Here is a 24,661-nt window from a genome sequence, read left to right as displayed (position 1 = left end):
ACCCATGTATTATTTTATCTATCTATTAAATTTGTATACATATGAGGTGTTGACCTGACTATTGATGAATAAATAAAAAAGTGATGAAATAAAAAAACAGAATATATAATATAGAATTTTATTGTTATCATTTCATTCATGATTACTCATAAAATGTACAATAAAATGAATAACAGATGGATAGAAACAAATTATATGAGCAATAGTGAAATCTCTGTCATAAAAAGGACCAAGCAAGTCCAACACTTAATGATTACTCTAAAGTCTTTCTAGTTTATGGCAAATATACAAATCCAGAATAGCGTAAGTATTCAGGTGAATAGAGCCCTTGGGGGCAGGCAGCTTTGTACATGAACAGTGGATGCCAACCCTTAACTGCACTTGAATTCGATGAGTACACACGAAAATGTACAAAATTAACCTCACATTGTTATTATTGCCAGATTACTCATTAGTAATATCAAAAATAAACCAAAATACTCTGTTACACACACACTCAGCACCACAATTGCTATTTAGGATTAAAGTATGGCGGCTGTTGAGTGTGTGGAGGTCCAGGTCCGGGCCCCATCGCTTGGCCCCCCATTTGGCTCCTTGTCCCGGTCGCGTACAACTGCTGCTGGAAGTTATGGTACTGCTGAGCGTAGTTCGGATCTGAGGTGGTCGGACCCACAAACGGCGAATTTTTGAAAGTGTTGTTCTGGCCCATCGACGGTGGTAGCGGCTGGGTGGCGTCCGGTGCCCCCATGCCCATGGGGCTGCCTTTCGGTCCGCTGACGAACATCTGGGCATTCGGATTGCCCATGTTGGGGGGGCCTGGGTTGAACATCTCGGGAGCTCCAGGTGCCGGCCCGTTGAAGCCCATCTGCGGCATCCGCATCATTCCGGGTGGCCTCATGGGGCCTCTCATCATAGGAAGCATTCCGCTCGGCATGCCCATGTTGCCACCCATCATGGGCCCGGCGCCGTTGCCCATCGGGCCGCCCATCATGGGGTCGGGCTGCATGGGGCCGTCCATATGGCCCATGTGAGGCGGCATCGGTCCACCGGGGCCTTGCATGGGGCCGTTGTTGGGGAAGTACTGTAGGTTTTGCGTTGGCATTTTTGAGTCCATGTTGCAAAGGGGGTTCGCGAATCGTTGCAGGAAATCGAGACTAGGGGGCCCCCGGGGTCCCGGCGCGTTGCCCACTTGGGGCTTCGCCGGGAGGTACTGAATGGTGTTGGGGGCGTTAGGTTTGACTTGTACGTTGGCTCCGTTGTACGGATTGGGCCCCGGTGGTCGACCCATCATCCTCGGCATAGGCAAATGGTTGGGGAAGGCACCTGGCAGTTTTGGCGAGAGAGAGCGAATGGGGGCCATGGGCGAGTTCGGATGGAACCCGTGCGGGGGTCCCTGCATGGCCATGCCCATCATGGGGCCTTGGTCCATGTCGGGCATGTTGTGGCACCCGCCCATGTCCATCATCTGCATCGAGGGTGAACCGAAATTCATCATTCCTCCCGGCCCTTGATTGCCTTGGCCGTTTAGCGAGCTCGCCACGCTGTTCGTCAACTGTTGACTCATCTGCGCCAGGGATGAGATCGGATCGAAATGCGAGACTTTCGGATTGCCAGTCATTGTGCTCGTGCAGTTCGGATTTAGCGGTACATTGTCACCACGGGCGCAATAATTCGGAAGTTCCAACGGACTGGGTTTGCCCGATGGTGAGACGTTCACGAAACCTCCTCCCATTTTAGCACCTGGAGAAGCGTTCGGACCCGGAAAACGAGGAACATCCATCATGTGAGGACTCGGAGTAGGAAATAAGTCGCCTTTCAATGGGTCGGATGTCGGACCGGGGGCTGTCTGCGGGCTCAGGCCGGGCGCAGAGGTTGGTCCCGGACCAGTCAGTCGCTGAGATTTATCACCTATACACAAAAGATGCAAAAAAAACGAATTAACTCGTCACTGGGGTGACTTTCGTTCAATTTTTCAACGTTACGACTGATAAAAACAAAAATAACTAGAAATTGGAAACACTGCAATTACTTTAAGCAATTTATTATGCAAACGTAATTTTTTTAAATGACTCTCGTTAAGAAAACATAAAGGTGATAATTAGTCTTACATGAACGTAAATAAAGCTTTTGTAATACAAGATTCTACATCATTTCCTCGTTTTTTTGATTTGCATACCTGTAGACGAAGTTGAAGGAGTATGTGGACTTGGTATTTGAAATCGGCAACCTTCAGCCGATACACCGGGTGTTGGGGGAAACCTAGGCCCTACATCTATTGATGTTGGAGTATTAGGTCCTGATAATCTAGTGTGAGGAAGATCATTTGTATTGCCTGGGAATCCACTATCAAGCGTTGTAGGCAGAATGCTGCAAAACAAGCGTTTAAATAAATAATATTTCAATGAAGAACAGTATTCCAGCTTAGTGTGTACAAATCAAAACAGTTTAAGCTAATTTATTTAGCCTAAACCAATTATAGCAGTGATGAAATAACTATTTGTTTTGTTATCAATTAGTTTTTTTGCTTGTTTACTTTTTATTTCAATGAAATAATAAATAATGAATGCATTTCTTACGGTGGAGATATAATATTTCTCTCTTTAAGACTTGTATTTGGTTGTTTTTGTATGATTAGTTCCTGTCCTTCGAACGTGTTGAGGTATTGTATTTGTTGCGGAGATGGAACAGGCATGAGATTAGGCTCCTTAGCCCCAGTGGTTGGGGTTGTAGAACATGAAGTCGTCGAAGTGTTCATTTGTTTTTGTTGTGCCATTGATTGGAGGGTGCGCCCAAACATTCCATCAACTAAAGAATAGCAAATGTAAGAATATTGTTTATTTGTGGATAATGACCGAACAAACCTGAAGACTGATGGGTTGATGTGGGTTCGGTGTTACTGCTATTTACACTGGGAGACAGATGTGACGAAACGGGCGTGCCAGGATTGCTGTGGTTGTGTCTAAGGGCAGAGGGAGAGTCCTGCGACGTGGGGCTTTGACCGGTGCTGACATGTCTGCCGAGGCCGAATTGGCGGTTGGGGTCGGCGGGAGAGTTGAGGGCGGAAGACGCCCTCGGCGAGGGAAGGGATAAATTAGAGGTGGGGTTATTGGGCGAGGCGGGGCTTGGGCTTTGCAGCGCAATCGGCACGCTGGCCGAACGCGGGGTTTGGTGGTAAGGTGGGGGCGGGCCCTGTAGGCGGGGCCCGGAGGTGGGCACGCCCCGCGGGGCGCCGGAACTTACGGGGCCGATGGGCACGGGTTTGGGCTGCTGCATCTTCAGCCATTCTAATTGGTTCGACATCAGCTGGGCGTTGGGTGGGTGTTGGGCGGGGCCCGTCGGCATCATGTTGTGGGGCATGTCTATGGCACTGGCGTTTCCCGGGGGCGGTTGCCCGTCCATCGCTTGGTTCTCGGGGAAGAGCATCTGCTGCATCTTTCGAATTGTTGCTAGTTGTTCTTCGCGGTGCTGCCGTTGCTGGGGGGTGAGGTTCTCATCAGGCACTTTAACGCCCTGCAGCGAGGGCTGAACGTTTGAGAGGGAAGGACTGCAAGCGTCCATGTCGGGGCCGACGTCAGGGAGGCCGTTGCTGACGCCTTCGAGTCCTTCGAGATGATGGTTGTTCTTCTGATCCCAGGGAAGATCGCCGTCGCCGAGGCCGATTTCATCTAGACCGTCGGGGCCGAGGAAATTATCGATGGAAGGCTGAGTTTTGGGGCCTAGACCAGGGCTGCGGGTGCAGCCTTTGTTCTTCATCATGGCTGCATTGAGCCATTGCGCGTGGTTCTGCCGGTTGAACTGGTTCACTTTGAGAGGGTTCTTCTCCAGGTACTTTTTGGTGCCCGGTTGGGCACAGTGGTAGGCAATGATCGATGCGTACCGGCCCTGCAACACCTCGTCGGCACCGGTGTTCGCTAGAACGGTCGAAAACACGAAAATCTGACTCTGCTGTTGCATGTACTGAACTTCCATATTTCCCGGTTGTTTGTTAATGACGTTGCTCGCGAGAGGTTGGATTCCGTCGGGGGGCGTCGCATGTGGAGGTGGGCCGGACAGCCCCAACGAGAATGCATCTCCAGGCAGATCATTGTCAATACACTCTTCAGTTTTTAGTGTCAGATTTGCAGAGTCTGCGACTGAAGTTGCCTCCTCACCTTCGGTTTTTCGTTCAGAGGCGTTCTGTAGAGAGCCTGTGTTTGTGGAGCCGATGATACCGCCGTTTTTGGTGACAGGACGGCCGGGTTCCTTCTTAACAGCACAGTTGCTGCCTGCTGCTTCATCTTCCTTTTTTATGCGGACATCCGTCGTCGAGGCTTCTTTATCGGAACTGCCGGGCTCCTCCTTCACGCTATCCGACCCTTTCTCGTGCTTTTCTTTGATCATTTCGTATTTTTATCACATACCCCTTCCTTTCATGCTGTACACACACTAACACTGCACTTGTATCATGTCCAAAACCGCGCAAAGTCCTTTATTCGACCACTAACATTTATTTTCAACCATTCCGTTTATTGGAATACCACTAAATTATCTTTCATATCACATATGTTCTAATGTTTTTATTTGCATTCCATCATTTTTTATTTTCATCTCTTAACCAAATTTGAAGAGACGCATACAAGGTGTTCTCGTCTTTCTTACCATTGCACAAACACTGAAAATGGAAGATTTTAATCTTCTGCTACCGTATATTTCTAATGACATGTATGATTGTTAGAATTTCAACATTTAGACCATAATAAAAACTTTTAACAAAAATCTCACATCACAAAATGCCAAACTGTCCACACGCGTTGCTACCAACATTGACATTTTTCACTAAATTTTAAACGTCAAATATCACTAGCAACAAGCACCATTTTCAAATTTATCAGAACCACTATAATCCCGATTTCATCAAATCAAACATCCAAAACCATAAATAAACGATAAAATAAACACAATTAGAAAGTTTATAAAAAAATATTAACTGAGCACTATAATTGTTACAATAAAAACCTCTAATCTTGAACTTCAAATGATAATTATTATTAAAGCAAATATTTCCATTTGCCGAAAATTGTCTTTAAACATTACAGTTACGTTTTACTTCTTGTGAGGTTTTAACGTAGCTATTTTTACTTCACTGTTTATTTATTTTAAAACCCGTCATTAATAGACGCAAAAATAGTAAACAATTCTCTCCACATACGGAAACATACGTGAGACCAGCACACTTTCAGTTTAATTTGTTAATTAATACCAATAAAACAAAGTACATTATCAAACAATTTTTTATTGACTTCGGAACGGAAAAATACAATATAAACACCCAAAAACTTAACAATATTCAAAAAGAAACTAAACTCTCCTTAAGCCAATTTAATCCACTGGTTTATGATTTCCTTGAAGTCTTTTTCATTTAAAGTTTCGTTCCCTGCGGGGTTTTCCAAGATCAACGTGCCACTGGTATTTTGTGCAACAAAATTAAAAACTTTGCAGAAAGGTACTCTGCTCATTTCGGGCAATTTAACATCTTTATTTGTCGGAATTACAAAAATTGTTTGTCCCGACAAGTTAGGTAATTCCTCTTGGGTTACTTCCTTGCCGTTGCTTTTCACTAGATTGTAATGTTCCACGCCAAAGAGTCGGAAAACCGACGAATGCAAATTATCTAAACTGACCGGCTTATTAGCCACTTCAAGCAAAGCTAAAGCTTTAGGAGATTGGTTACAGTATCTGGACTCGAGGCCTACAAGCTGGATATTAACCCATTTACTAGCCGGGATTACAATATCGGAAAACCGGGTCAGGACCAGTTGTAGATTACAGTTTTTCAGTTGTTGCACTTCCTCAATTATCACCAAGTCGGAATTTTGCTGCTGCTCGATTGGCTTGAACGTTGCTTTGATTGTATTCTCTACGAAATCGCAATAGGATTTAGCGACGCGATCTAGTTCACCAGTCGTTTTGTAAAATACTGAAACTTGGTCTGTTGGCACCAGATGTGCCTTCTTGCGCAACTTTTGGATACGATTTATTATCTCCCTCGCCGTGCCTTCATCTTGCATTGAACTGTCCGGCGTTATGTCCAAGAGAATCAAAACGTCGTTGTCGCTGTTGACTTCATACTGACTTGTATTAATACTCTCAGCTTTGAAGATGAGCCTAACTTCGGAAATTTCGATACGTTGGCCCGCCACGACCCGGAACCCGGCTTTAACCATTTCATTTATCTCAACATCGGTCAGCGCCTGTATTGCTGCAGTCACAGCCTTCAGTTCTTGCTTAAGCCGCTGCCCTAGGACTTTATAATCGGGCTCCGCCCTCAGCGTTATCCCGTATTTGCTTTTATCAGTCGTTGTGTTGATTGCACGCACGTTTAACTCGAGATGGATGTATTCCTTCAACGAGAGGATATCAGAAATGTACTGAGGGTCCTGATGGACAATTATAACTTCCGGCAACGGGTACTTGATCGGTATTGTTTTTCGGTCGCGCAAGACTCGCCCCAATTCTATCACACTTTGCATTCTGGCAACGGCTCGCTCAATATCTTTGTTGATCAACGCATGATTCGGCTGCGGTAACATCAAATAGTGAACACTATCGGCCGAAGTCTTCATCAACTTCTTCAAATATTGGTACATGGTCTCGGCCAAGAAGGGTGAGAACGGTGCCATCATTTTCACAATGTTTAGGAGAACCTCGAACAGCGTCAGTAGGGCTGTTTTACAATCGTCGAACCCGCCCTCACCCTTGAGACGTTTCCGGTTCATCCGCACGTACCAATTGGTTAAGTAGTCAATAAACTTGGTCAGCCTGGGAATAACGTTGTACAAGTGGTAAAGTTGCATCTCCTTCCGGACGTACTCTAGGAGCGACTGAGTGAACGAAAGAATCCACTTGTCCATGATATTCTCAGGCGCGACACTATTTTCAGTGTAGTAGAACGCTTGATTGTTGTCTTGTACAAAACTCTCAATATTTTGTAACAAGAAACGGAACGCATTGTACCACGGCAGGAACACATCTTTAAGAATATCCCTAACCCCTTCCTCCTTAAACCGCAAGTTTTCGGCACGCACCACTGGCGAGTTAATCAAATAAAGCCTCAAAGCGTCCGCCCCATACTTCGAAACGATTTCCAACGGGTCCGGATAATTCTTTTTCCGCTTCGACATCTTTTGCCCATCGCTGGCCAACACAAGCCCGTTCGCGATCAAATTCTTGTACGGCGCTTTCCCGAACAAAGCCGTCGAGATGACTAAAAGCGTATAAAACCAGCCCCTGGTCTGGTCGATCCCTTCGGCGATAAAATCCGCCGGGAAATAGTCATCAAACTCTTTACTAAACTCAAACGGGTAGTGTTTCTGGGCGTAGGGCATAGAGCCCGACTCGAACCAACAATCAAAAACTTCAGGAACGCGTCTCAACGGGGGATTTCCAGGAATTTTCGAGGGAATTTCAAGATGATCGATGCTTTCCCGATGCAAATCGGTGATTTTCTGACCCGTTAGTTGCTCGAGTTCGGCGATACTGCCAACGCAGACGAACTCATTGCCGCTTGGCGACGCCCAGATCGGTATCGGGGTGCCGAAATACCGGTTGCGACTGATAGCCCAGTCCCGGGCGTCGCGCAGCCAGTTACCGAAACGCTTGTCTTTGACGAAATCGGGCACCCAGTAGGTGTCCGCACAGGCCTTTTGCAGCTCCTCGGTCATGTGTTCCACGCGGACGAACCACGACGGCACCGCTTTGTAGATCAAGGGGGTGTCGGAACGCCAACAGAAGGGGTAACTGTGCTTGATCTGAAACAACAATTAGCTAGTGCTTCCAAACGCTTTGGACATTACTTGAGTTTGGTGCACGAGCCGGCCGTTGGTTTTCAAAGCCGCGATGATTTTCTTGTCGGCGTCTTTGACATAAAGCCCTTCGAACTCCACCACAGGTTTGACGAACCGGCCGCTGGCGTCAACGGGACAGATGGGTTCCTGGTCCTTGGTTATAACCCCAGCGTTGAGACAGACGCGGAAATCGTCTTCCCCGAAGTACGGTGCCTGGTGCACGACACCCGTACCCGACTCAGACGTGACGTAGTCGTCTGTCAAGACCCGGAAAGCTTTGTCTTTCAAGTGGGCGAAGTAGGGGAAAATTGGTTCGTAGCGCAGCCCCTTCAATTCGCTTCCGGGGAATTTCCGGATTATTTTATAATCCCCAGCTGGGAAAATTGTTTCAATGCGAGTCTCTAGCATGATGTAGCGCTTGGTGGTGCTGATTTGTTCAAACAGTACGTATTCAAGCGATGGGTTTACGCACGCCGCTAGGTTACTAGGGAGGGTCCAAGGAGTCGTTGTCCAAACTAAAAGCGCAGCATTGTCCTTATGACCGATGATCGGGAGGCTCACGGTGACGGCGGGATCAACAACATCCTTGTAATTCTGACCCGACTCGAAGTTCGATAAGGGGGTATTACACGTCGTCGAGTACGGCATTACTTTATTGCCCTGATAAACTAATCCCTTTAAGTACAATTGCTTGAAAACCCACCAAACCGACTCCATGAAAGTCGGGTAAAGCGTCTTGTAGTCGTTTTTAAAATCTGGAATTATCAATCAAACGTTTGGCCTTTTCGTCCAAATGATTACCAATCCAGCGTCCAATGCGCCCAATGATCCTCTCCCACTCGTCGGCGTACCGCATGACAATCTTGCGGCACTCGGCGTTGTATTTGTCAATGCCCATCTTCATTACATCATCCGGGCCCTTAATATCAAAAGTCTTGTCAATCTCGTACTCCACGGGTAGCCCATGGCAGTCCCAGCCGAACCTCCTCTCCACGTGGAAGCCCTGCTGGTGGGCATAACGCGTGACCACGTCTTTGATGGTCCCCGCCAGAATGTGCCCATAATGGGGCAACCCGGTCGCAAACGGCGGGCCGTCATAGAACGAAAACCTACAAAATAACTAAGGCACGTTCACTCGAAACCATGCCAAGTTACCGTGGCTTTCCCTTCGACTGTTTCAAGCATGTTTGGAACACGTCGATTTCCGTCCAATATTTCAGGATTTTTTCTTCCTCGGATGGGAAATTTATGGTTTCCGGCACACGGGGAATTTCTTGAATAGGCATGGTGCGAGCTATTTCACTAATTCAATAAATTATATCACATATTATGCTCGTGCAACGACACAACCTCAATTTTTCGGATGATGAAATTCACTGCCAACTGGCTTGGGGGAAAACGAAAACACCAGGAGAAATATTTTAAATATTTCAGGAATTTTATAATAATAAGTGACAAAACAAAACTTGCTATTGTGCCATTGACTTGAATGTTTCAAAAAATTAATTCAATAAATTTTATTGATTCGTTTAAAAACAATTATTAAAAATTGTAAGCTAGGCAAGAGGCGAGTTGTTCGAATGGTCTCGTGCCACTCACAGTGCGTTACGTGCGCACCCGAAGTGGTACAGTCCCGCTTGTTCATATTTCACATTTTGTTATTTAATTAATTCGGCCTGGATTTGCATAAATATGTAGTGGAATAGAATTTACATAAAATAAACTTTTACTTTGTTTATTATCTTCATTCGTTTGAATAAACTTGAAAATGCGGGGTTTTACAAAAGAACGCACACTCTAATTTGAGCCTTTTAAATATTCCGATCCTTTCTAATTATAACTTTTATATTTTAACGCAGATTATTCAATAAATATTAGCTGCGTGATATGTAAATGGTTGTGAAATACGTGGCTGTTACGTGAATGTCCCATGAAACGAATTTTGTTCCACCCATCTAATCCCATGTTATAAAAACTGGTGCATATAAAAATCCGCCCATGTCCCTTCCATGAGCAAGCGTCGTATTTTTTCTAAATGATAGGTGTAACTGTAATAGACCATAACTCCGTTATTTGGTCTACTGATCTAGTGTTCATATCTCGATTAATAGATGGAATATTGAGCGTTTTAAGGAGAGAAAAGCAAAACAGCGTCGAAAAAACCGTTTTATTATTAACGAATTCAAACAAACAATATCTCCAAATAAATATTTATAAATTAGAAACAATATCACAGCTCATACGTCACTTTTTAAAATCGCTATATCAAAAATAACATCATTTATCGCGCCATTTATGGCCCGAGTATTAACAAGTAAACCTTTTTTTAGCCCCTTTATCTCTTGGTATGAAGTGCAGTTGAGTGAAAACACGTTATTTCTAACACTTATTATAACGTCGTGTGTTTCCCCAATTAACACCTTGACGTGCATGTCGAATTCTTTTGCAACATTTCCGTTTTCTAGAACCCAAGTCCAGAGAAGTACATTTTCGGAACTGTTCTCAATTTTGAGGAAAAACGTGTTTTGCTGAAGTTGGATAACGTAACACAAGTCTTGCTCTTCCAAAATTTTGCTAAACTCGATTGTTATTTGCGATTTGAAATAGTGTACTAACGGTCCGTCGTGGCTTAACTGGAAGTGCTCGATTACTTTTTTTCCTGTGGACATAAACTTAGCTAACTGCTTATTATTACGAAAATGCGAACCTTTAATTAGGGACGTACATCCCGGCGCGAATGGGCAATAAAAAGCGATGTCTTCACCGGCGTTGTGCAACGACTCAAAGGAGCCGTGACACGACACTGAGCGAAAATTTGGGTTGAGATAATTTTGGTTTTTCTCATTTCGGCTCATCCTGTTCACGGAGTTCGTCCGTGACACCAAAGGACTCCCCGCGTCGAAAATTTCCTGGTTTGAGAGCGACTTTGTCCTCAGATTAAAGTCACTATCATTTGCGCTTCCGGACAGATTATCAACCGAGCTCGCTTTTCCGACAAGTCGGGCCAAAAATTTCGTTGTGTGGGACGGGGTCACTTTGATATCAGGCACGTTTTTCTTGGTTTTCATTTTGAAAATCTGATGCATTTTCGCGGTCCGACTGTCGTCTGGTTCTTCCCGCAGGTTGAAGGCGTCAACCAACGCATTGTAGACCTAACTCAGTTGAATATAAAAGCCTGGGTGAGGTCATAAGTCATAACGCACCTGGTCTGCTAGTAATGATCTACCTCTGCTGAATCTTAAGCGACAGATGGGGCACCTCTCGGACTTCGCCCTACAGCGTATGCAAATCAGGTGGCCGTTTTCGCACTGGTAGGTGGGTGGAGGGATTGTGTCTAGGCAGACTGGACACTCCAAAAACGCAAGAATCGTAGACATGCATGCAGACAAGCGCTGGAGGTTCGTTGGCATGGGTCCGCAGCAAACTGCCTAAATTTGGATTTGAGCTCAAAATTACACGCCGAATTTTTCGCCAAACAAAATTAACAAAAATTTCTTGACGACTCCGCAATGGAAAAACCAAATTCAACTAATAAATGTTAAGGAAATACCCGATTTTTAAAAAGCAATTTCAAAATTAGTTATTTGAGTTCTACTGTAACTGCAGTTAGGTACTGCAAGTTTTTTTGTCATGTCCCAAAAATTGCCAAGTAACTGGAAATTTCAAAGTATGGAGCGAACTCACAAGAGAACTATTATTTTCACGATATGCGGTAAGCTGATTCAATATATCGTTTGACGGGGAGGATACTTGATAAGATAAGTAACGGATGTGTTTAAATGTGAGAATGTTTAGCACTAACATGGAATTTTTATTAGCTGGTAATAGCGAAACAATGAAATAATTATGTAAATAGAAATGATCTGAGCGCTGACACAATTAGCTTCACGTAGAAGCCCCTCGCTAGAATTCTAATGAACGGTGGATTCTGTCACTAAAATTGGGACGCAAAGTGCATGCAAAAATTTCTAATTGCGGGTAAAACCGCAGAGACCGAAAGAAAGTCGGACGGGTCTGCGAAGAATTGATAAAAAGTGAGATGTTTGTTTTACCTCGGGCGTACACTGAGGATCGACACCGGCATTCCACAACAAAAGTGAAACTTGATTGGGCTTTGATTTCACTATTTCGGCCACTTCACTGATCCTCTGGCCCACGACATCCTCGCCGTTGACTTCCAGCAGGCAGTCCCCGGGCTTGACGCCCGCGGAGTCGGCAGCTGTGCCATCCTCGACAGAGTTGACCCACGGATAGGGGTCCCATTTGCTCCTGGTTAGGTGGAATCCGCAATTGGAGCCATTTCTCTCAAGAGTGATCAGCCGCACAGACGGACTATAGTGGTCTTCAACGTCTGTGTCACTCAACATGCTGGACTGCAATACTGAGACCTTTGCTCACAACTTTCATCATTATTTTCACCTTATGTTAATATGCTCAAGGTTTATCTTATTTCACGACCTGTTTGCCTTCGTCGAGTGTTTATTATCGAATTGATTTTTAACGCATCTTCGCATTCTTCGGCCCGAAGAATTACCATGCAGATTTATGCCTGCACCTGTGCGGCGCAAAACATTCGCATTATTGTTTCAAACATTGCAAAACAAAAAACCAGCAGATTCGTCGTTTGCCGCGTCCTTCGACCGCACATTAGCCTAAATAAATGTAATTCAGTGGAGGGTTATCTTGTGATTTTACTGCCACCGGCTAACACCTCACACAAGTGACACAGAAACGTTAGAGATCTGATGGTTACGCGGTTAACACCAATATGTTAACTGCTCAGATAAATAACTTTTCAAAAATCGCAATTTTCCAATATGTCTGCGTTATTTTTGATCGACTTACCTTGAATAAACGTGGGTATAAATTTTAACTCAGAAAATATCAAAGTCTATAAACATGTCCGATAGCGAAATTATAGCTGTTCGAGGGTCAAGCGATATTTTTGCAACAATTAGGGAAATTATTGTGTCATATCACAAAAAAGACAAATACAAAGACAAAGTCATTTTCGAAAACCATATTTATCCACAGTGTGGCATTTCTATTTTTCTCAATCGTAAAAATAGAAGAGTTTAAAGTCGAGTGCACGGGTAATTATAGCCTGATAAAAATATTTTTTCAAGTAACTAACGGTTTTCTTCGGTTGTTGTTTACAAGTGAAGCATTTTTGACTTGATTTTCATGCATCCGCCTGAACTTAGCAAAATATTAGCTCAAGAATAAGATAAAATCGTTTACCATTGGCAAAATGCGAAGTTCGTAACGGGACAAGCTTTATTGCTATCCTCCATCTGCTTACCGCGTCGTGTAATCAAAGACTGGAGTGCAGTTAATTAAAATAGAATTTTTCAATAAATTTTGAAAGAGTCCATTGTTGTAACAGTTAAGTTACACTTTTGTTCCCTTGTGTAATATTCATCGCTCTTCTTATTATTTATTTGCTGGAATCTTTCTCACATAATTAGCTTGCGATGACTCAACTCAGTGTTTTCTAAAAAATTTTTGAATCAGTGGAATAGCAATGCGTGCTTTTTGTAGTTCCACTTCATTAGTGGCATTCCCGGAATATCGACGCGTTTAATCAATCAAATTACTATTGTTGACATTCCGCGACAATTAGTCAGGGAAAAATCGGGCCGGCGTAGGTGAGCCCTATTTGCACTTAGAGCTGCTTAATTGCTGGGACGTATCAGGAAGTGCATTGTCTGCTTGCATGATTTCTTCACACGCAGTGATTGCAATGATAGATTGTAAAGGAAGATGCATTGTTAGGTTTTAAAATTTAGAAAAATTGTTACGCGATTGTTTTATAGGAAACCAGACGTCAGTGATTCTTAAACTGGGGGCCGCGGACTCCTGGAGGCTCAATTAAATGGAAGGAAACCAAAATAGCACTCTTGTAAAAATAACGATAAGAAAGCAATTAATTTTAGTACTTTTAATTCAAGTATGTTGGAACAATTGAAAACTGGTTAAATAAATTGGTCGTTTTTTTTGATTTGGTATTGTCTTAAAAATGAGTTTTTAATTTTTTTTAATCTAAAATGGGCAAATTGTGTAGTCACGTCCTCATATCTTCGTTCTTGATAAAGTTAGAAATTTATTTTTTTTGCAAAAAATTCCACAATGAATGTTGAGTCAAACGTATATGCGGAAGCTTTAGTTTTGATGAGCAAAACTGAGAAAATTGCAGTTTTCTGTGTGAAAGTTTCAAGATGCAAGAATCTTTTTATTCTAGAAGATAGACCCCTACATAATCGAGATGAAATGAAGCTTATGGTTCAATCAAGTTTCTGCTGCGAGCATTATTTCAATATAAAAATTTAGAGCAAGTTATTGTTTTTTTTCTGTTATGAACATTTCGGGGGCCAAAAAATGGAAGACAATCATAATCATATCACGTCAAAAACGGACCTAAATCGGCTAGCCGTTTTAAAGATGTGTCCATAAAAACACTCCGTATTTTCTTGTTCTAAGCGCCATTTTGTGATTTCACGTTCGTGTTTAAAAAAATTTTTAGCTCAAAAATGTAATTAAGCAGGCAAATTGACCAGAAAAACATAATCTTCGACATATTCGGCGAACATTTCGATAACTTTTCGAAGTAATTGTGTTTTTAAATCAACAACGTGCATAAATTCTTGAAAAACGCAATCGCATCTCGGGCTAAATTCGTCTTATTTTTCGCGAAATAATTGATTTTGGAACCCAGTTCGATAAATTTGAATTAATTCAATATGAACCATGAAAAATGCTTTAGATTTTTTTTTATTTTAATGCCATTGCTGGTGTGTGATGGTAGTGGTGGTCGAGAAGTGAAACGTGCCGAGTCATAAGAAACGTCGTCACAAGATTTGAGTTCCGCTATGGTGGGCAACCTTCACCCAAATAGAAAGAAGGCATGTTGTGTTCATCTCCCAGACATAAGGATAATGAAAGAAAGATGTTTGGTCTTATATAAGTTTATTTTATACAGATTATATAACATATTTTACAAAATTTCTGGGTAAAAACATAACTAATAAGTCGTAATCTCATAGTAACTAAAAGTAAAAGATATTCCTAAAATTGAACTAAACTAATTGTTCTCACGGGTATTGTTTTAGTTGATTATATCCTGAAATCAATTGTTGGAACGTAATTTGTGTTATCGTAGCATATTTGGCATTGACGGGTTTCCAGTCAAAGACGAATTAATGCATTTGGTGTCACTTCATGCGAACCGATAAAATTAATAATAGAATCACGATAATGGTTGTTTCCAAACTGAATCGATGCATAGATAAGGGGAAAACCGAGAGGTGCTTCGTTGATTGCGTGTCCAGTTCCGCATCATTTAATGTCACTATTATTATTTATGTAACACCTGTATATACTCAATAGGAGAATTTTGAGCGTTATTTTCCCAAGGTCACTCAGTGTCCCTAATAGCACTGGCTGCAAACCGTCCACTCGTCACTAGAGTTTCTGCACGATGTCGAACTTCTGCTTGAAGTCCATGGACTCCTTCTTGGGGTCGAACTTCTTCTTGGAGGCGAGCTTGGCCCGCAGCTCGGCGGCCGTCATGCTCAGGTTGAGCGTCCCGTTCTCGTGCTCCTTCTTGCTGACTTGGTCGTTGAGCTTCTCTTTGTCCGGCTCCGTGGGGATGATGCCGTCGTCGTGCGGGTCCACCACGAGCAGCTTGGTCTCGGAGGCGAGCGTCTTGATCAGCTCGACGACCTGCTTGTGCGTCTTGTTGGCGATGGGCTCGCCGTTGACCTCCAGGATGCGGTCGCCTTGCCGCAAGCCGGCCGCTTCAGCGGGCGAGTTGTCGTCCACCTTGCCGATGTACTGGCCGGGCTTGCCCTTTTCCGCGTGCAGGTTGAAGCCGTAGCCGTCGAAGTGGTCCCACTTCTTGATGTGGCAGAGGCGCGCCTTGGGGTGGTGGTTTTTCACCTCGGAAGACATCACGCGATCGATTGCCACAATTTAATCACTGATAAGAGCGCAACAACATCCGAACATCGCGCACAGTCGACGTCGACTCTACAGGTGCACCACACGGTCGCCAATCAGCTCGATGGTACGATGGTTGGTAACTAGAATGTGATACTGGAAGTGGTAAGGTAAGTGAGCAAGCCCCGCTCCCGCGACCGCGCCGACCGACAACCGCCTTCAACAACAGCTTTGACATCCACGATTGTCGATTACCACAGCTCTTCATGCTGCAACGACAACCTCCAAACATACAACCAACGACGCCCACCGACCGATACGTCTTGCCTGCACAAACCAGCGCCTTCAATGCCCAAAAACCACCAAACCAATCAGGCTTTTAAACTTTAAATAGACATCACCAGTCTTTTGGCAATGAAATACTGCTATTTTTATACTCCATGACTGCGAGTCTGTTTATTTGTGATACATATACAGGAAACTTATGTCCAACAATTATTAGGTACAAAAACAACAATTAAAACAACTACAACTGTGGTATTTATTACAATGTCTGCAAGAAACATGCATAACAAAATTATAATTGTTTAGTAATTACTCTTAATTATGGATAATATCCCTGAAACTGAGAGTTTCCTATTATTTTCAACCCAAGATTAAGCTAAAAGTCGGTTGTGGCACAGGAATTCCTACAAGATAACAATAAAATATTTAGTTTGATGTTATTATCAACATATCAATCTATCAAAAATAAACTGAAAGTGGTTCCGGTTTTTCTGTGTTGTTTATCTCTTTGCAGTGGTGGAAGCTTACTATGATATTATTACTGAATTTAGCTTTATTTAACTTTAAATAAATGATTTTTTTGCGAAAAACGCGAGGAAAAACGTGTAAAAAAGACTGGAAGAGAAACAAAAGGAGGTCATAATTTTCGTCGTATGTTCTGCCGAATTATTTGTACAAAAAGCTGCAGTTTTTGACTGAAAATCGTATTTTAAAGTGCTCGAAAAAAGCAAAAGTAACGTAATTTTTGACTCGCGTTGATAATTTCTCGATCTGTTTAAGCAAAATTACGTAAGACAAGTAAGTTTTTAGCTTAAAAATGTGCTTAAGCGTTCGAAAGAGGGAAAAATGATTATTTACGTGCTTCTTCTCCTATTTTAGGATAACTTATTTACAAAAATTGTTTCTCAAAATAATGTAATTCTTGACATAATTATATGAGTTTATAACGTTTTAATAAAAAATTTCGCGAAAAAAAGCGAGTTTTCTGGGTCAAAAAATGATCTAAATCGCTCTAGGTGGAAGGAATGTCAGTTTTAATCTAATTTGGTCAGTTTTTCACGTAATTTCCATTTCACAAAGCACTGGTTAAAAGCAATATAACTGACTAAAAGTATTACATAATGAAATTTGGGAGCTTCCTTTCCAATAAATGAAGCATTGTTTTGCTGAAAAACCTGTAGTCTAGCTATTTGAGTAAAATTTCGCGTGAAAGGTGATTTTCTAACTAAAGTAACAGATTATTCGTTTTTTGGGGTCTTGCTAGAAATTTGTTTCTCATTGTAAAACGAACTACTAATCTAGTGAAACATTGTAATAACCCCAGCAAAATAAGTGGTTATCAGCTCAAAATAAGGTACCTAATTTAATCAGGTGATATTTTCGGCCGTTTTAACCAAATTTTGAGTTCAAGCTCATTTAATAATTGCAGAAAACCTAACGTCAGAAAACGGCTTTGATAATTTTAATTGTCCGTTTCTATTTTTTATGTGAAGTGCATGTCTATAAAACTAAACACAATACTCAATTGATTGCTATTGTTTTAATGTTTTATGACAAAAAGTTATATAATTGTTGTTTCTTAATTGATTAGTTTTTTTGATAACATATGGGAAATAATCACAATTTTTTTTCTAATTAAAGTGCTCTATTAGCTAGTAAATGATTTTTTGGCCAGGGTCGCACTTCCCGGCTCCAAATTACACGTTTCAAATGCCGTACAATTATCGTTCTTTAAAGGGCATTGCTAAATATCCGCAAGGATGTCGTAATTATTCATTTAATGATGAAGGTACGAGATGATTTAGTCAAGGTTGGTTTGAGTCACCTTGTAATCATCTTAATCCCGAGTAAAAATATTTCATTGACACGTAATTCTTTTTATTACACTACATGGTTTCTGAGACGTTTGGGTAAATTGACTAGTTTGCATATAGGATATTGGCGAATATCTGACGCAGCAAATAATTGTAATAATTAGTTTTCCTCAATCAACGGCAATGTAATGAATTTAATTAGTGAGTAGTGTTCTAATTGACACTTTCACCGTACTTGTAATTTAGTAAGAATTGGGTAAAACCGTTTGGTAATTGCTGGGCAAACACACAATGGTTGCCTTTTGGCGGTTTTGTCAAACAATAACATTTGTGTATCAATGTTTGCATACAAACTCGTTGTTTTAAACTGTGCCAAAACCGTATAACATGACTCATCGCTCGTTTCTTCAAGGTGCTCGAATCCCACCAGTCTCAAAGGTGGATTTCTGGAATAATCAAATGACGAGGAATAATCAATTTCGCATAAACGACACTTTCTTTGTCATGGTGGTGATTTTAAGGCCGAATCGGTGCCACTGAAGGATAATTGACAATAGGCGACAGTTCAGCTTCCCACAATTTTCGTCTTAATGGGAAATCCTGATTATGCATTCCGACATGCGATTTTAATTAACAAGGCCATAAGTATCAACAAATTAAATGCAAATTTATTTAGAAATAAACAACACAGTAGTATAACAACACAGCCTTTTTTATAAATATGGTATACACAGTGCTAGGACTATACAAAATGGTATGTTGTTATGGGTGCTAACTCAGGAACACAACTGTCATTCAAAGGTTATTGGGTTAAAATTTAGTGTTTCGAATTTTTCATTTCCGCCTTGTATTCAGTTAGAGCGGTGTGGATCCGGAAGTGCAGCCGCGACTCCAATGAATAGCCCGAGTAGTTTTTCCTGGAACAAGTTTAGATTCCGCAGCACAACACTAAAGTGACCTACTTTGCATCCTCGAGGGCCAGGATCGCCTTCTCTTTGTTGCCCCCGTCCCATTCAATAAGAGCCAGTTCGACTATGGCATACGGGACCAAATAATGATCTTCCACAATGTCCTTCTGCAACGAAATGACAGTTTCCAGACAGTTCAAAGCCTGCAAAGGGCTCTTCATTTGGCGCAAGCACGCCCCTTGGAGCAGCAAAATAAGCGCCCTATTGTCCGTATCGTATTTCGAAGCCTGTGTCTTTGAATTCAAATCTTTAAGGGCTTTGTCGATTATCTTGAATATGTTGTTCGCAACGTTGAAGTTCTTCATCGCTTTGAACAGGTTCCAAACGTACATTAATTCTATTACTGGCAAGATTAGATTGTGACCCTGTTCAAAGTATCGTTCCGACTTTTTTACGGCAAATTTTTCTAACGGCAAAGATTTCCCGGCAATTCTTTGCTTATATTTAGGAACATCCCTGGAAAAAGTCATTAGGAAAAGCGACATTTCACTAAATTAACTACTTCATTAAATTGTCTATCACAACAATGTCTGTTGACGAAAGCTCCTCCCTCATCATGCACATAAGTGCGGCTTTCTGATAGCTGTAAATGGTCCTAGACCAGCGGCTGCCTTCGAGCAGAGAGGTGCAGTAAGAGAGAGCTTCTTTCCAGTTTCCTTTCAAGCTGGAAATTTAGCTTTGATTTTTGAGCGCATAGCGTGGAGACATACCAATAAACCCACAACAATTCCCAGAAACAAACATGATGGAACTGTGGCCACAAATTCTGCGATTTCCAGGATTTCTTATACCAGTCTATACTGGAGTCAAGATCACCTTTCATAAATTCTAGTCGGCCTTTAAAAAACAAAAACCAAACGCCTTGCGGGTGCTTCTTCAATTGCTTTTCGAGTATTTCCTGGCTTAACTTAAGATCACCTTCTTGGTGACTTAAGACATAGAGGACGATTAAATTGTACCCAAGGAGTGTCATCAGGCACAAAATCTGGCGAAGACCGTCGGTTTTGTAGCCTTCGACAAGGTCGTTCAGACCTAATTGCTGGAATGACAGCGATTATTTTCTATCGAGTCGTAAATTTTTATTACTTTGTTCCCGGAAAATCCAATAAATTCTAATAGTTTGATCACTCGCGATGGCAAGAGGGATATCATAAGATTAAAAGTGCCAATACCCATTTTGACCCCACTTTCGAAATGCACTTTAGACGGGCTTTTGTCCCACTGGCTCTTCAGTAAAATCTGTTGGCAGTCCCTGAAAGCAAAATTGATTTTTTGCCCCCGCCTGTGTTTCCTTGTTATTACTTGTACGAATTATAGCATGACCGGATTTTAATCCCGGCTTTAATAAAACTGCTCAACGTTTCGTCTTCCATAAAAGTCAGCATCGACTTGAGCAGAAGACACTCAGCGTGGCAGAGCTCGGCATGCGCTTCCTCCTCCGAGTATTGGTCAAAATTGTTTCGCTTCACCATCTTCCCCAAGGACTCCCCAAACGTGTTCTTCTTCCGTTGCTTGTTGCACACCTGAATTGCGTGTTTCAAAGCCGTCGAAGCATTAACTATCGACTTGTGCTCGAACGTCAGAATAGCCTCAAGAAAAAGAAATACCGAATGTCCGAGCGAGTGATAAATGCTGGTAGCAGCACTGAAACAAATCACTTAATAAAAAGAGAAAAAACCGCCGCAAGTGACCCACTAAGGCTCCATCAAGCTTTTAGCCTCCAGGAATTGGTTGTTAAAAAAAAAGTTTATCGCCTTCTGACTTTCATCAACGGCACGTTCTAAAGTCATGTCACCCTGGGGTCTAAAATTATCCTTTTAATATTTATTTACTCGATGATACAAACACTTACGCAGGAAAGTCAATGTCGTTGACCGCATCCTCGAACTGCAAACAGCGAAAGTGAAATGCATCACAGGGTGAAAAAATCTAACTACGTAGGGAAATCCGCGTAAAAACCGAATTTTGGCATCAATACATAAAAAACGCATTTAAATAAATTTACATAAATGGTGACGCATGAAAGGATATTTTGCGGCTTCTGCAACCAAATTAATGATTTTTCGGCTGATTATTACTGACGTAAACAGCGGTTCAAGTGTACTCGCACGGAAATTTCCGAGTTTTCGCAATTTTTAATTTAGAAAATTGGTAAAATAACAATTAAGCGCGAGGTCTAATTAATGGACTAATTATTACGAAAATTACTTGACTTGTCCGTAAACAAATCAAGTTTTGAAACTTGTTTCCGACTAGCCGATGCATTTTATAATAACAATAAATAACTATTTATTGTTATTATTATGATAAATAGTGGAATTGTAAAAGTCCAGCGCGCGGCTGATTTAACATATGATTTTTAAAAGTTACTTTCACATTCGCCGCGTTTTCTTTTTTGGAAAATAATAAAACCACATATTTCCGCCGACAGACGCGCTTTCGGATGTTTTAACGAGCGAAACGAAACAATGATCCGATTAGGCGACCTTGCTTTTGGAAAAATACGAATATAGGTGATAAGAAATGAGTGTTTACCTCATCCCAGTCTTGGTCGTCCACATCTTCACTGTCGGAGTAAGAAGCCATGACTGTTGGTAAACAAAGAGTCACTAAAATAGATACATCTATCAGTGATTTTCTACAAGAAAAATACGGGGTATTGTGTACTTGTTTGAACTTAACTAATCATGTTAAAAGTTAGATTGCCTACGCTAATCCTATTAGTTACGCGATCGTTTATACACTGCTAAAGCTTCGAAGATTTTGGTAAAAGTTGAAGAAAGTAGGGACTAACCTCGATATAATAAACACTCTCTCCTATTCGCCTAAACACAAAAGGATAAATTCACTCGAGTAGGTGCATCAGTCAATATGTCTTTATCGCAACTGATAAAAAGGCAATACATTATGTAAATGCCGGTTGAGAATTTATCCTGAGAAAATATGTAGGCAGGACGTATCCTAATTCGATTACTCTTCATCTAATTCACTGATTAAGTCAAGTTAATTAAAAGCAGTGCAGTAATGCACGTGGGAATTAATTAATAATGCATACCGTATTAAAAGCCACTTTTTCTACTACAAAATTAACAAAACGTACTCACATGTTGATAAATTTTAGAACAGTAACATTCAACAACGTACATGCATAATATATTATGCGGAGTCTATAAAAACTTGTTTTACTTGACTCACGATTAGCCTGATAGTATTTTAATATATACCTTCAGAATTTTACTGACTGGTGGACAAACATTAGAATAAACAAAAATGGTTTAATAACAGTTCTTTTCCTCTTAGGAAAATCAATTGTTTCGTTTTCCGGTTTTAAATAACTATTTTGTTCCCACGAATTTGAGGTTTATTGCTAGTTTACAACTGGGCTTGAAACTATCTTTTTCCCTAATAAATACATATAAAAACTGACTTGCAACATTAACTAATGCTTTTATTATTACATGAATTATAATAAGTTAATGACGATTTAATTATCTAATGGTGGGTCTTTTGGGTAACTGTGTGACGTCATGCCGTTGCGAGCGTAATCTAACACCTCCAAATGGCCTCACCTTTCGGATTTACCCCTGGGTGCGAACGTCATTTTTATGGAATTTTTCCAAATTGGATCAAAATAGAAACGTTGATTTGGCAACAGACATGTTTAATAAATAATATCAAACATTGAAACAATCACAACAAATCAAGATTAGTTTATTTTATAAAATAAAGCCACATATCTACAGCTACAAAGATAACGTAAACTACATTAAACTAAAGCTTAAGTGTAAGCAGTTAATTGTAAAGCGAAAACAAAGAGAAACACTTCAATTAATTACATACAATTGATGTAAATAAGCGGAACTACCTGTCTTCACAACATGGTGGTTATGACACGTGAAGCGCCAAAAACCTAGGGTGTTTTTTTCAGAACCGAAAAGTCTTGAAAATAATTCCGTAATCCGTGTATTTTTCGGTAATAAAGCCTAATTAGGATCATCCCAATTAAAATACAAGAGAATAACTTTAATTAAAACTGGTGACGTAATGTATTTTGACGTTGCCATGTTTGTTGACAGTTGGGTAAAATAACCTCAAAGTTGGGGCCTTGTCAGAGTGAAAATTATGGATAACTCACCGAAAAGTGCGAAAAACGTGTAAGAATGGAAGGGTCCAGGAATCCGGACCATGATAAAACCTCATTCTGGAAGAAGAACAGCAAAACAGTACCTGGACGGTAAAATCAATCTGAAAAAAAATCAAACCGTTGTCATGTAGGTATTTCCCGTAGACCAAGCCCCAAGAAAGATGTGAAAAGTAGCTCAAAACCAAAAATGGTAGGCTCCACGTCGTTTCAAGACTTCCAAGCCTCCGTCAGCGACGCCTGGGCCATGGACGACGACGATTTTTGTATAATATCCGGACTAGAGAGTGAGTTGTTGGACAAAAGTGGCACGGTCTGACTAAACCTATTCCAGACGCGAAAATATCGAAGAAAGTGTCACAATCCGCAGCTCTAAACGTACTAAACAGCCACCGCAACAGCACAGATACTCCAAACTCGAATGAAAAGCCGGAAGCCGGCGAAGTGGACCACGTTAGGAACAGCAGAATTCCGGGCAGGCCCCAGCAGCTGCGCTGCCTGCACCCGCCGCAGGATGAGGACAGTGAATCTAAGCTGGAACGCTTTGAGAGTGTCTTAGCCAATCCTCCCAGTCTCCAGGAGCTGTGCAAGCTGAGCTGGTCGGGGATCCCCGTCAAGGTGCGCGCCATCACCTGGAGGCTGCTGTCGGGGTATCTGCCCATAAACCTCGAGCGGCGGAACGGAGTCCTGGAGCGGAAAAGACAGGACTACTGGAATCTAGTGGACAAGTATTACTACGCTGAGCATGATGAGACTAATCGTGATATTCAGCACCAAATCAACATTGATGTGCCAAGAATGAACCCGACGATCCCCCTGTTTCAACAAAAAACTGTACAAATCATGTTTGAGAGAATTCTGTTCATTTGGTCGATCAGACATCCTGCCTCAGGTTACGTCCAAGGGATCAACGATTTGGTGACTCCTTTTTACGTGGTGTTCCTTCAAGAGTTTATTTTGGATAATCAAGCCTTTGAGACGTTTCAAGTCGATACTTTAAGCGAAGAACAACTCAGAATCATCGAGGCTGACTCGTTTTGGTGCTTATCCAAGTTTCTAGATGGTATTCAAGATAATTACGTTTTCGCCCAAGTTGGCATACAGCGCAAGGTGCATCGGTTAGAAGAATTAATTAAGCGAGTGGACGAGACGCTGCATCGCCACCTCAAACAACACAACGTTAGTTATTTACAATTCTCCTTTCGTTGGTTGAACAATTTACTCACTAGAGAGCTTCCGTTAAGGTGCACTATCAGGTTGTGGGACACATACTTGGCAGAGAACGACTGCTTCGCCTCGTTTCAACTTTACGTTTGTGCTTCTTTTCTCCTCTACTGGAAAGAGGATCTAATGCGCCAAAACGATTTTCAAGGACTGCTCTTACTACTTCAAAATCTTCCTACTCAGTCTTGGACAAGTTCTCAAATTAGTATTTTAGTGGCAGAGGCATACAAATTGAAAGTTATGTTCGCAGATGCTCCAAACCATTTGCAAAGTAACACTGGTGATAGCTGATTAAATACTTGTAATAACTGAATGTTCTTTTATAAATGTTTTGAAACAAAACTCTTACATTTGTTGTTGTAAATACATGACTTGACACATATTTTTATATTGTATATGTGATTTGAATCAGTTACTCAATAAAACCATTAAATTACCACTTGCCGTTACAATTCGTGGGGGGGAACT

At 41.6% G+C, this 24,661-nt stretch overlaps 6 protein-coding genes across 13 annotated transcripts; 1 reads left to right on the top strand and 5 right to left on the bottom strand.

The window, feature by feature from the left end:
- Positions 1-102: 102 nt before the first annotated feature.
- lgs (legless) lies at positions 103-4,813 on the bottom strand. Its single transcript, XM_968458.5, has 4 exons — positions 2,862-4,813; positions 2,577-2,805; positions 2,177-2,367; positions 103-1,908 (listed from the first exon to the last, which is right to left on the bottom strand). Exons 1-4 carry the CDS (start codon positions 4,378-4,380, stop codon positions 512-514), a joined length of 3,336 nt encoding a protein of 1,111 aa, XP_973551.1. The 5' UTR covers positions 4,381-4,813; the 3' UTR covers positions 103-511.
- A 443-nt stretch (positions 4,814-5,256) lies between these two features.
- Positions 5,257-9,227, bottom strand: IleRS (Isoleucyl-tRNA synthetase). Its single transcript, XM_968491.4, has 4 exons — positions 8,979-9,227; positions 8,625-8,932; positions 7,833-8,578; positions 5,257-7,787 (listed from the first exon to the last, which is right to left on the bottom strand). The coding sequence occupies exons 1-4, from the start codon at positions 9,107-9,109 to the stop codon at positions 5,349-5,351; spliced, it is 3,624 nt and encodes a 1,207-aa protein (XP_973584.1). The 5' UTR covers positions 9,110-9,227; the 3' UTR covers positions 5,257-5,348.
- A 749-nt stretch (positions 9,228-9,976) lies between these two features.
- LOC662426 (uncharacterized) lies at positions 9,977-12,575 on the bottom strand. Its single transcript, XM_008201221.3, has 4 exons — positions 11,876-12,575; positions 11,027-11,251; positions 10,531-10,975; positions 9,977-10,482 (listed from the first exon to the last, which is right to left on the bottom strand). The coding sequence occupies exons 1-4, from the start codon at positions 12,188-12,190 to the stop codon at positions 10,061-10,063; spliced, it is 1,407 nt and encodes a 468-aa protein (XP_008199443.1). The 5' UTR covers positions 12,191-12,575; the 3' UTR covers positions 9,977-10,060.
- Positions 12,576-14,772: 2,197 nt separating this feature from the next.
- Positions 14,773-15,911, bottom strand: LOC103314663 (uncharacterized protein). The gene has a single exon (XM_008201222.3). It carries the CDS (start codon positions 15,771-15,773, stop codon positions 15,285-15,287), a length of 489 nt encoding a protein of 162 aa, XP_008199444.1. The 5' UTR covers positions 15,774-15,911; the 3' UTR covers positions 14,773-15,284.
- Positions 15,794-24,632, top strand: Tbc1d22 (TBC1 domain family member 22). Of its 2 annotated transcripts, none has more exons than XM_968619.5 (4): positions 15,794-15,931; positions 22,905-23,062; positions 23,117-23,256; positions 23,304-24,632. In XM_968619.5, the coding sequence occupies exons 2-4, from the start codon at positions 22,989-22,991 to the stop codon at positions 24,482-24,484; spliced, it is 1,395 nt and encodes a 464-aa protein (XP_973712.1). In that variant the 5' UTR covers positions 15,794-15,931; positions 22,905-22,988; the 3' UTR covers positions 24,485-24,632. The 2 variants fall into 2 exon arrangements, with proteins under 2 accessions (XP_973712.1, XP_015835375.1); XM_015979889.2 differs by having other exon boundaries at positions 23,104-23,256.
- On the bottom strand, positions 18,507-22,835 carry LOC662496 (tetratricopeptide repeat protein 39B). Of its 7 annotated transcripts, none has more exons than XM_015979864.2 (10): positions 22,694-22,835; positions 21,364-21,437; positions 20,681-20,715; positions 20,524-20,631; positions 20,131-20,472; positions 19,915-20,080; positions 19,539-19,867; positions 19,331-19,492; positions 18,823-19,284; positions 18,507-18,777 (listed from the first exon to the last, which is right to left on the bottom strand). In XM_015979864.2, the coding sequence occupies exons 2-10, from the start codon at positions 21,412-21,414 to the stop codon at positions 18,678-18,680; spliced, it is 1,755 nt and encodes a 584-aa protein (XP_015835350.1). In that variant the 5' UTR covers positions 21,415-21,437; positions 22,694-22,835; the 3' UTR covers positions 18,507-18,677. The 7 variants fall into 7 exon arrangements, with proteins under 7 accessions (XP_015835350.1, XP_015835359.1, XP_064215323.1 ...); XM_015979873.2 differs by having other exon boundaries at positions 22,669-22,800; XM_064359253.1 differs by lacking the exon at positions 22,694-22,835 and adding an exon at positions 22,398-22,421.
- Positions 24,633-24,661: the final 29 nt, after the last annotated feature.

This window comes from Tribolium castaneum, chromosome 10 (genome assembly GCF_031307605.1).
Source record: "Tribolium castaneum strain GA2 chromosome 10, icTriCast1.1, whole genome shotgun sequence".
NCBI classification, from domain to species: domain Eukaryota; kingdom Metazoa; phylum Arthropoda; class Insecta; order Coleoptera; family Tenebrionidae; genus Tribolium; species Tribolium castaneum.
This window is presented reverse-complemented; position numbering and strand designations above follow the sequence as displayed.